We start from the raw sequence: 12,365 nt of genomic DNA, 5'->3' as shown, positions 1-12,365 counted from the left end.
AAGGGGGGGGTTGAACCGCTATTTGTCTGATCCGTCGCCTAGGACCTGTTTGCCTTGGGAGACCCTACCAGGGGCGTTAAGCCCCCGACAACATAGCTCCTAGGTTCATTCGGATACTCAAACCCCTCCACCACGTTAAGGTTGCGATTCAAGGAGAGGAGAGAATAACTTTTGTTTATAGTACAAAATATTTTTCTGGGTATTGAAACTTGTTTTTTTAAGTACTCACTTAGGTGGTGAAGTGGGTTGAACTTTTGCCTTACTGCCAGGAAGTCAGCAGTTCAATCCCTAGTGAAAACTTACGGTCTTTGTATGGGTTTCCACAAAGTTCTCCAGTTTCCTCTCACATACAGTTTTGAACTGTGTTAAATTAAGGATTTAACTTCACATAAAGCATACGTGTCAAACTCAAGGCCTGGGGGCCAAATGCGGCCCACCAAGCCGTTTTGTGTGGCCCGCGGGAGCTTAAAAAGCATTTAGTAAAGTCCCTGCAGCAGAGTTTCTTAATCTGAGAAAGTTTAAATCAAATAATAATCAATTGCAGAAACATGAATTATTCTGTTATGGAGTAGTTACATCTATACCAGCGGTCCCCGACCTTTTTCGTTCCAAGGACTGGTCAGCCAGTACCACCCATTACTACGGACCGGTAGCAAGGCAATGAGCATTGAAGGATCATTCAGTTTTTCAAAATAAAACATCTTTTAGACTCTATTCTGTTAGCGTCAGTCTGATTTTTTTTTTCTTTGAGCCCTAGAATGAACCGACTGGTAAAGGATGAATAAAGTAATGCATAATTTTGAACTCAAATGGAGATGTGAATAATTAGCACCAATGCAACTCGTCAGTTAATATTAGACCCCTTACATGTACAGTTAGTTCTTTATGCCACGCAGTAAGTGTGAACACTGTTGAGTTCTAATTACTTCTTCTTTCAATCACAATGAAACTCCAGGAGGCCTCAAATGTGTTTCCGCCTCTTTTCCCAGGAGCCGTCTACACAGAAACTGCTCACTTTGTGTTTATTAGTTTCCTCTTTAGTGTGTTTGGTGTCGAGCAGCTGTCGTTCATGAGCATGTGTTAAAGTTCAGTCATACACACCCCCTCTCCCACCTCAGTGTGTAAAGATGGGTTGGGGTCCCAGACCATCTGTGATTGTTTGTTATTCAAATTTCAGTGTCAAGTGGCTCAGTGAAGACAACAACAACAAAAAAAAATCATCTTAATTTTATTCTAGTCTACAACCGCTGGGCTGGGGACCAGTACTAGGCCTCGGGCCATTTGGTACCAGGCCACAGAAAGAAGTAAATGGAACATTAATACAGTGTGATGTCACTGATACTGTATGTATTTAAGGTAATGACTGTATTATCTCTACATTACAAAGGTCACTGGAGGCAGATCATTAAACTTTTCAAAATAAAAGCCTTGTTTAAAAACCTACACAAAGAAGAAAATAATTTTACCATCTTTTATCATCTTGCTTAAAGTGCAGGTTTACACAACCGGATTAAAAAGTTACTGCAGATACAGACTCAGAGTGTGCAACAGTGTGCCTCGTCCAAGGACAGAAAATAACAAAATAAGAGCTTTGGGGAGAAACTATGTGATCAGATGAGGGATAAAGAGAGAAATCAGGAGCAAATGTACAACATGTCAACCTGAGTACACTTCAACAGATTGTTAGTAATACTGTAGTAGAGGCACCTTCATTAGAAGTACAACAATAATAATGACTTTTACTCGAGGATGGCATCAGAAGAACAGTGAACTTGACTGTGGGAGGAGTCACCTCGCTGTGATCAAGATCAAATATTGTCTGTGGGAGAAGGTTGCTGTGGGGAAGTGAGACGGAGCCAAAAGGACTGATAATGAGAGAGTCAAAGATTTATGAGCAGCAGTTATTGAGGTGGTCTCGCTGAGGTTTTTCTTTCCTGTAAGTGCTGGTGTTTGGGGGTCTTTTGGCGTTCACTAATGTCTACAAATATTGAATATTTAATATTTAATCGTTTCAGTTTCAAAGGAGTTTTTTATTCGTACCAAAACTATAATGGGAAAACAGAGCTACAGTATTAGTTGGTCTTGCATTGTTTTGTACCATTCCGTGGGAAAGCCATCTGTCCCTGGAGACTTCCCCACTTTCATCCTCCCAATTGCTGATTGAATTTCTTCTTTTGTTATTTTAGAAATTAATTTTTCGTTTTGATCATCAGTGATCTTTGGAAGATTTACCTGAGACAGAAAGGCATCAATTTGTTTGTCATTATTTGTCTGTGTTCTGTGTTCATAGTTTACCGTATTGGATAAGATCGCAACTCCTCTCCGCTTCCCCGATCTATGTGATGAAAAGTAAACGTGTTTAAATCCTGATTTATTCAATTTAGTATGTTCGGAGTCGCTGAGGTGTGTCTCTTGTAAGAAAGCTATTTGAATTTTGTCTTTCCTTAATTTTGATAAGATTTTCCCCCTCTTAACTGGATTGAGTACTCCATTTATGTTGAATGATGCTATTTTTAAAGACCTGTTTTGCATCTCTGTGATTTATTCCTCCTTCTGAAAAAGAAAAACCTGGTGCGCTCCCCCTCCCCGTAAGAACCGATAGGGAATAAGTAACTAACAAATTAACAAACATCATCCTGAAAACAATTTGTCCTTGAGACTTCGTATGTGGGGGTCTATTAACCGGACCCTGCTGAGCCTCACGAGGCGGCTCGAAGGGAAAGATCTCCCTCAGTTCAGAGGGGGAGGCCCTTACCTGTAACGGTGGCATGTCGAAGAAACAACAAAAAAATAAAGCAGGAAAAAAATCGATGAAGAATTGTCTCCGAACGAACCAGTCCATTAATTAGTGAATATCTACCACTCATAACGATCGTAATTACTTAGCCGAGATTTCGCAATTTACTCCGTCGTTGAGGGGGGTGGTGATGGTCTCCCAAAGGCCGGAGCTTCTCCTTGTATCTTGGTTCCCGGTCGACTGTGCCCTTCTTTGCTCGTCTGCCTACTCTCTTCCAGGTCAGCCGTTGTACTTGATCCATAAGCGTCGTCGGGGTTGTAGTTGTTGTCAAGATGTAACCTCTCTTCAGCAGATCCTCTGATGCCTCCTCTACGGTATCGTAGGTTTTAGATCCGTCTTGTTTCACGCGCAGCCTAGCAGGGAAGAGGGTCCGGAACTGGACTTTGTTTTCCTTCAACACTCTGCGTATCTCTGAGTATTCTCTTGTTTTTTTGAGAATAAGGGGTGGATAGTCGTGATCCAGGTTAATATGATTTTCTTGCCAGTCAAACCCCTTCTTCTGCCATGCCTTACGGAGTAATTCCTCCTTTGTTTTAAAGCGTAGACATTTAATTACAATGGAGCGTGGCAGTGCGCCCGCCGGTGGTTGAATTCCCAGAGACCGATGAGCTCTTTCAATCTGTAGGTCGGGTATGTCATCATTTAGCTTGAGACCTTCGCGCAGTAGATTTTCCACAAATGCTGTCATTGTGGTTGATGCTTGCTAGTTTATACCAGCTGCCAACTGTTGCTGTACCCGTCTTCCTCCCCTCCGTCTTCGAACGACGCTTACTGCTCAAAGTGGTGATATGGTTTTTCATCCCCTCTCGCTACGCTTTTCTCTGAATTATTTTCTTCGTTTGTATGGGGGTATTTCTTTAGTTAATCTGGTTCAACCGGGAGTTCCTCCGCTATGCGGCCATCTTGATGGTGTTCCGACCACAATTCCCCCTTCCATCCATTTTTATCCACTTATCCATTACCAGGTCGCGGGGGCAACAGTCGCCACCCAAATCACACTGCACTGTACCAACCCCCCTGCAGGTGGTGAGTCCACTGGAAGGTACCAACCGCCCTAACCGGAATTCGATCTTGCCCAGGAGGGGCCACACCAATGACAGAAACATTGCCTCTGGGCCAAAGCGCAGTTATGTAGTATTTAAATTACTGACATTACTTGGTGTTAGGCCAATACATCAAATACACAATTAATACATATGTAGCTTAGCTATCTTAGCTTACCCATGTTCAGTGCCACACAGTGAGCGCAGGCTGAGATACCACGTCCCAGTCTGAGGGTACGGGATCCTCAGTTTGGTGATGTTGACAGAATTGTTCACAGAAAGAGAAAACCCGGCAACTGACTCTGTAACAGGAGAAAAAAAAATCACAAATGTTTTTTTTTTATTTACATTTTTTACACAGAAAAATATCTATTCATTCTTAAGTCAATGTTTTTCTGTTAGCATTTTGCAGATTTAACTATAGTCTAAATACTATTGTAGCTGTATTTGCAATACATTTCTTCATGTTATTGAAGGAGACAAAAAATAGCATAACAAACAATAAGGTGTGAATAAGCTCTAGTCTAAAAGCCCAATTTAGTAACAAAAACATAACATAAATTTAAAAATTACACATATAGTACAGATCTTAGGTGGGTGTATACATTGATAGTACAACAAAAATAATAAGTAAAAAATTAACCTAATTATAAAGCATGAAATTATCAATGGACTTGACTCATCTTCACCACTTCTTCTCCAGACTCATAAAATCAGTTCTTAATTTTGCACATTTACACACATTTCCATTTCCAAGCTTCTCTCTGGACAAATATCTATTTGATATTCTCCATGTTAAATAGTTAAAGGGTTCAGTAACTGTACAACAACACAACATCCAGAGTCACACTGCTGTAACTGAGATGAACCCAGACAAGGCATTCTTCTCCGTGCTGTGTTCTCACACTGACAACGTTGTACAAACAGGAAAGGAAGAAAAAGCCATTATAACTGAGGCTGTGACTGATGAGATTCTGCTGCAGAAGTAGAAATAAAAATTATGCCAGAAAACAAATTGCAGACCAGGAAGAAAAAAATGAAACAGAGGAGGCAGAAAGAAAGGAAGAAAGAAAGAAGACGACAGATTGCAGAAAGGTGCAGTGTGACTGGCAGCGGCAGCTGGGAGAGTGAGGTCAGCCGTTGACCTTTTGCTCCTGCTTCATCCAGGACTACAAATTACATTTGAAACCTTAGTTAATTAAATTCCGCAAGCTGCAGTGTCACTTTCATTTGCATAAAAAAATTGCACTGATGAAACTGCTTTCGTTAATTACAAAAGTTATAATAAATAATATGGCGTGTCAGATGAACACTTTGGGGGGAGGGTTGGTGGGTGGCAGAACTGCTAGATATAGAAATTAACACTCTCTCTGATAAGCTATAACAACGCCAGTTAAAGTGGAGTTTCAGTATATTATTTATCCATCCACCATCCATCCATGCTTTCATCCATCTCTCCACCATCCTATCATTCAATCAAATCAATCTTCAATCTACACATATTTATTAGCGTTGGGAAGACCGACTCATTTTACTGATTCGGATCTTTGATTCTCGAACAAGAAAATGAACGAATCTTGAACGAATCATTTCATTCACTTTACAGCAGATGTTGCTGTAGCCCTATTGTGGGCTGCGGTTCTCCGACACTACATTTGTTGATATAATTTTCAAAAATATTTATCTACAAACACACAATAACACCATATACATCTACCAGAGCTGAAAACCACTAATTATGATTTCATGAGTAAATAATTTATGTCGGGTGTCACGTGACAAAAGAATGAGGACCTGAGGACGGACACTCACTCATTACTCGCGGGAGTAACGAGTGAGTGATTCTTTCGCAGTGAGTGATTCATTTGCAGAGAGTGATTCGTTCGAAGAGAGTGTTTCATTCGCAAAGTGATTCATTCTCAGCGAGTGATTCATTCGCAGAGAGTGATTCATTTGCAGAGAGTGATTCGTTCGAAGAGAGTGTTTCATTCGCAAAGTGATTCATTCTCAGCGAGTGATTCATTCGCAGAGAGTGATTCATTTGCAGAGAGTGATTCGTGAGTGATTCGTGAGTTTAATATGAACGAATCTTTCATATGACTCGTGACTCCTGAGTCATATGAAAGATTTGTTCATATTGAACGAATTACTTGCGAACCGCACATCACTAATCATTTCATCATGCATTCATTTATCCAGCCGTCAAACATCCATCCATCCATCCATCATTTGTCCACTCATTCGTAACACAATCACACAGCTAACTGTCAATCATCTGTCCATCCACTGACCTTCTGTCCATTCATCTATTCGTTAATTAACCCATCCATCCACAGTAGTGGATTAGTCTCATTAACTATTCCATCTCAGCCTGGTTTTTGTAGATTAATGGAATGTATGACTGACCATTTGTTTTAAAAAGATGTGCATTTGCATCAATATTTGCACATTTAAAGAGGTTAAAAACTAATTGTGTTTTCAGAGAACAAATAAATCCAAACAAGATCATTTTGTTTCATCTGTTCTTTCCTGCGCACACAGCAACCGTTCTTTTTATATCCTACACAGCGGTCGCATTCTAATAAAGTTACCGATCACGTGAAATAGACGACAAATCTGAGTTTCCCCTGCTAAGTGTATGCTTCACTGTGTGGTGTGATGAGATTGCGGATCCATGTGGAGTACCAGCTGAGATGAAGCTGTTGAAAGCAGCCTCAGATTCAGTTAAAAGCAAAAGTCTTAAAAGTTGCCACATTTGTAAAAAAACGTGCTGGAAATAAGATCAAACTTCAGGAAGTTTGGAAGAAACGGGAAATGAGATTAAGCTCCTAAAAATATCAAACAAATTTAATGACAACTTGCAGAATTGGAAATGGTTAAAAGAATTCGGAGGTGATCCAAAAAAATTATTGCACTCTATAAAGTGATTTTCCAGAAAGCAAAAAAAATTGGAAATTTTGTTCCAATTATGTCACAGAAATTGACACTAACATAGCTCAGATGTTGTCACAACAGCAGGGGAACGGTTGGTGGCTGGTTTAAGGGAAGCAGTGAAAACCGCCCACTCGCTGACTGGAATTATCCAGAGCTCTTCACACATGGGCTCACTTGGATGAAACCTGTAAATTTAAAATGAGCAAGCTGGCAGAGGACGGCTCCAGAAGCTGTCGGCAGCGACAGCCACCGTAGACGTTCTTAGGTTCACGCCTGGCCTTCGGGTGAATATCGTAACAGCAGCTAAAGGCTAAATGTGACGTACCTGATTCACATTTCATCGACGAGTTGTCCCGTAGAAACAGAGGCATCCCGTGGTTCAGGCAGCCGAACACCGTGACATTAGCTCCTCTCAGAAGAGACTGCAATTACAAAACACAGGCGAACATCATTGGTGGATGTGACTGTCAGCTGTGAGACACTAAACTTTAAAGATAACAAATCAAGTGGAAGTGCTCTCTCCTTCTGTCTGCCTCAGGCGTCTGAAGCCAGGTATTGACATTTCATCTCCTAACAGCATCAACTCACCATTAACACATTTAGAAACTCCCAGAGAGAATTAATAAAGGTTTTGGTATTTTATACATATACATATAGATTCCATATATATTGTATATATACATATTAATACATATATGTACATATACATGTATACATACATATACATATACAAATATATATAACATTACTATATACAGTACATATATACATATAGATTACGTATATATTTTATATATGTATATTAAAACATGTATACATATAGATTATGTATTTGTGTATATTTATACATATATGCACATATACATTCATACATACATATGTATACACATATAGATATACAAATATATATAGCATTACTATATACAATACATATATACATATAGATTATGTATATATTTTATATATGTATATTTATACATACATATGTATACATACATATATACACACAACATTTATATATATATACATACTGTATATACTATATATGTGTGTGTATATGTATATATATATTTATATAGAGAGAGAGGGAGAGACTTATAACTAAGATGACATTGAACTGAGGTCCGTTTCAAATATCTCAGATGTGATTTAGGAATAAAAGTAGAAGAAAAGAAGAAAAGAAGAGAAGAAAAATAATTGGTTTGATTATTATTATTATTAAAACAGTAGCAGTAAAGGTATCAAGGTACTTTAATACCCTTTAAAGCATTGTTTCCCAAAGACTGGGTCGCGACCCTCGGGTGGGTCGCAAGAGTTTTGTTTTTTTTTTTGGGTCGCCTCGCATCATGTTTCCCAGGAGTTTACGAATAATGTCTATTGACTTGGGTCGCGAAGGTTTGTGACTTTTAAAATATGGGTCCCCAGAAAAAAAGTTTGGGAAAACACTGCTTTAAAAGTACCTTGTTATACCTTTAAGTACCCTTTGATATTCACAATAATAATTTGTAAATAAACATAAATTATTAAATGTTATCTACATTTTAAATTTTCTGAAACATTTTTCTACCAGGTTCCTTTGTGATACAGTACTGTAGGTAGGTGTGTGTTTGTTTAGAGCTGCCTTACTCCCTGACTAATCTGTCACTTTTAAAATCTACACTGAAACCAACCGGTGTTGGTGTATGTGTGTGAATGTGCTACAGGTGTATTTTAATTCGCTATGGCTTATTGTTTTTTTCCACACACGCTGTTCTGTTACTGCGGTGCTGAAACAGAAACCAGAAAAGTCTCCGCCTGTCTCACATACACAAATTGAAATCTCATGTTTGTTTGGTTTTTTATTTTACCTTTTTTTGCCGCTCATTTCCTGACATCAGAGGGCAGCAAACAATTAAGGGGTTTGAGGAAATTGACGTTCTCACTGGTGAATTAAACATGAAACACGAGGCCCACCAGGACTGTGATGTGGACCAGGGACAACCCTTAATCTTTGGCTTTATAAAACACAACTCTTCTGTTCAACAACGACGATGATGATGATGATTGTACACCAGACTCTGCAGCTTCTTCCTCAGAGCCCAGAAATAACAAGGTGCAGCACATAAATTTGTCTTTGTGGATAACCTGAGGTGACTGTTTCCCTCGTTACAAAGATTGTGTTTCTTGCGTTGGTGTAGTGTACGTTGTACAGTATACAATGGGATTTGGCAACGTTTTTGATTAAACAACTTTTGAAATAACATTTTGCCAGATGCTGACCTTTTAAGTTTTTCAAACTTACCATCTGGTCTATAGAATAATGAAAAGAAAAAAACAACAAACAAAACAAAACTGTTAAGCCTCAGTGGCATTGTTTATGAACTCTTCTTCCCCTGTTGTCCCAACCCTCGCTCCCTAGTTTAAAGATGAATGATTAAATACAAGGGGTCGAAATGAGGACGCTGCATGGGCCTGTTTTCAACTCTTCTTCTTTTTCTTTCGGCTTTGCCCCCTTTTTTTTAGGGGTTGCCACAGCAAATCATTGATTTCCATCTCTCCCTGTTCTCTGCATCTTCTACTCTGACTCCAACTATCTGCATGTCTTCCCTCACTGCATCCATATATCTCCTCTTTGGCTCTCTTTCTCCTACCTGGTAGCTCCATCTCATGTTGGCCTGTTTTCAACTCTAATTAATAATAATGTAAAGGGTACACTGGATTTTCTGTCTTCTCGATAAACTCGTTGTCTCGACATGAGGGCAGTCGAAAATAAACATGTTCATCTTGTTACTTGTGAAGATTATGAAGCCAACATACAATTTTTGTCATCTAGTAATGTTTATTTATCCCAACTAATCACGATTAATCATTATTTATTACAATCGTGATCGATCATGAGCTGATGAAGAAACCTTAATATTTATATAATAAAATAAATAAATATATATGTTAGATTTCAGTGGTTTTCACATTTGGTTGGGTCTGCAGCAGGAAGCTGATAAGACACCAGATGGCTTTGCCGAGCACACACAGTTACATAGCCCCACACATTCAAAGAGAATTTCCCCAAATTCTCTTCACACCAATTCTCTAAAAACACCTCTACTCCATGGGAACAATGAGAGATCCTCACACCAACTTACTAAAAACACCTCTACTATCTGGAAACAATGGGAGATCTTCACACCCCTGAGAACAATGGGAGATCTCCCAATCTACCTTCTCACAGGGAACCCTGGAGCCATCCATTCCTTTTGATCTACATGACCGATGGATGGACGGACGGACGGACGGACGGACGGACGGACGGATAGATAGATAGATAGATAAAAAATAATTAAATTAAGATTATTGACAGAACCTTTAATTAATTCAATTATAAATGTAACCATTTTCCACTAGTCGTTTAAATGCTAATCATGGCAGTTACTTTCAGTTAGTGCTACTTAGCTGCTTAAAAATGGTTCCTGGAACTTTGACAGTTCTATGACACTGTGGTGAAAATGTCAGTTTATGTCATTATCACAAATATATAAACGTTGAAAAAATGCTAACCCTTCTACTTTAAACAATAGAAATTCCAGGTGTTTTATTGTTGGGACATTGATGACCAACCAACGAAGGCAGAGAGAAAGAGAGAAAAAAAACAAACATTTGCTTCCATTTTTTGTTACAAATTCCTCTTAAAGTGATGAGCAAAACAAAGGAATGGTCGAGAGAACTCACTGACACAGTGCAGCGATGTATTAAAAATGTAGCCTCCAGGAGACAGGAAGCCCCGAAGTCTCTCCTGGTACCAGGAAGAAACTCTATACAAATGAAACACTATAAATAAATGAGGACAATCTTTTGATTAATTCATCAGATTGTATTGTTTTTTAATTATAAATGTACCTTTTAATGGATTGCAACATTGTGATCCACACAGTGATGTCACCTACAGCTCACTCCTATTGGACTGTCAATCAGCCATTGTTGACTTGTTTGTGTCACGTCACTGTTATTTATAGTTCTCTGCTTAAGGGAGTGTATTGGAAGGAAGCTGACGCCAACTGACTTTTATTTCACTATTGTTAGAAATAAGGATAGCCCATAATTTATATACAATCTATGGTTAGTAGGCACAACTAGAATTAACATTATAAAACACTGATATCTCAATATCATAAATAAAAATATATGAATGAGATCCAGCATGAAGGTGCAGTGAGTGATCATTTACTTGGTTTTTATTATTTCTAATCTCAGCCTATTCATTTCTCCCTGACTTCAAGCTTAAAGTTTTACCTACATTTTGTTACAGAAGAAAATGACTTCTCTCTGCAGAGAAGAGTGTTTGCTGGATCAAACAAAAGCGGAAAAAAAAAAGAAAAACGTGAAAGCTGATAATTGCAAACAGTGATGGCATTTCAAGGACTAATGCTCATTGGAGTGCTTATAATTTCCTTATCTACTTAAGTCCGACCTGAGAAAAGAAAAGTGGATCTGAAGTCAAAGGGTTCACCAGAGTGGAAATAAAAGCCATACGCATTCAGTTCGCACTCTTTCACAGAAAGACCAGGTGAGCGGCTCCTGCAAATGTCTCTGGGAGCCCCACAAATCAACAGTGGTCGACCCACCACCGGCGGCAAACGGGATTCTTTGCTGCTGACAAGCAAGTGGCAGACCGTCGCGGAAGGGGGGTCGAAGTCGGTATTGAACAATACAGCACAGCATTCTCTCTGAAAAACATACGCTCAAACAACCACCACAACCTTCCTTTTCAACGCACTGCACAAACCACCACCACGAAGAACGCCCCCCAGTTATGTACAACTGGGTGTGTGGCTGGACCGAGCACGGAGTGTGGGTCGTAGGCTGTGGATGAGAGATGCCAGAGCAGTGGACCAGAGGGGCTTCACTGGGTTTATGATGTCACACATGTTTTAGTATAGGGTTTTTGTTTTAACTCAGTTCACCTCCATTTAGGTCTTATTTTATATAATATATTATATAAGATTTTTTTAAATTTAAAGTCCAATGACAGGAAAGTAGAGAATGAGGAATAAAGTTGGCATACATTATTTAACAGCGTGGAATTCAAGTTTACACCATTTCTAAGACAAGAGTTCTAAGATAAAAACAAAAACAAAACCAAAAAAAAATCCTACTTACATTAAGAAAACTATTTACCAACAAGTCATCTGTTCCTGGAAGAGTTCCCTTCACACCAGGTCACATCCTACTCTGGATCTAATCTCCACACAGTCCACCACTGTCTCCTGCTCTGCCTCTGTTTGGACCTGTTTCTCAGCAGGGATATTTCTCCACCACCGTTGAGGGATGAACTCTGAACCTAGAACTGCTCCATGGTGGATGCATTACTCAAGCTTCAAAAACTAGGCTTCACAATCTGTGATCAGAAGATGGTAGCGAAGGGACAAATGAGAAACCACTCCTCCAAAAACTGTTACTAATTCTTCTCCCTCTCAATCAAACTAATCTACTCAGCACTTGTCTAAAAATTGTACCCCACTCCAATCAAATCACCCGTTACTCGCCCCTCCAGCCTGATATTGAAAACCTAATCCACTATATTGTCTGTGTTTATGAAGCTTCAGCTTGTAGCAGCC

The 12,365-nt window shown here is 39.2% G+C and overlaps 1 protein-coding gene across 1 annotated transcript in view; it reads right to left on the bottom strand.

Moving 5' to 3' along the window:
- LOC103396940 (transmembrane protein 8B-like) overlaps positions 1–12,365 on the bottom strand; it is a 69,090-nt gene that overhangs the window by 37,941 nt on the left and 18,784 nt on the right. The window contains exons 7-8 of the mRNA XM_008335184.3: positions 7,100–7,196; positions 4,019–4,142 (exon numbers count right to left, since the gene is read on the bottom strand). Coding sequence (XP_008333406.2) covers positions 4,019–4,142; positions 7,100–7,196 — 221 coding nt within the window. The remainder of the gene's footprint in view (positions 1–4,018; positions 4,143–7,099; positions 7,197–12,365) is intronic.

This window comes from Cynoglossus semilaevis, chromosome W (assembly GCF_000523025.1).
Source record: "Cynoglossus semilaevis isolate Cse_v1.0 chromosome W, Cse_v1.0, whole genome shotgun sequence".
NCBI lineage: Eukaryota > Metazoa > Chordata > Actinopteri > Pleuronectiformes > Cynoglossidae > Cynoglossus > Cynoglossus semilaevis.
The sequence above is the reverse complement of the archived record's forward strand: the minus strand, read 5'-3'. Positions and strand labels throughout refer to the sequence as shown.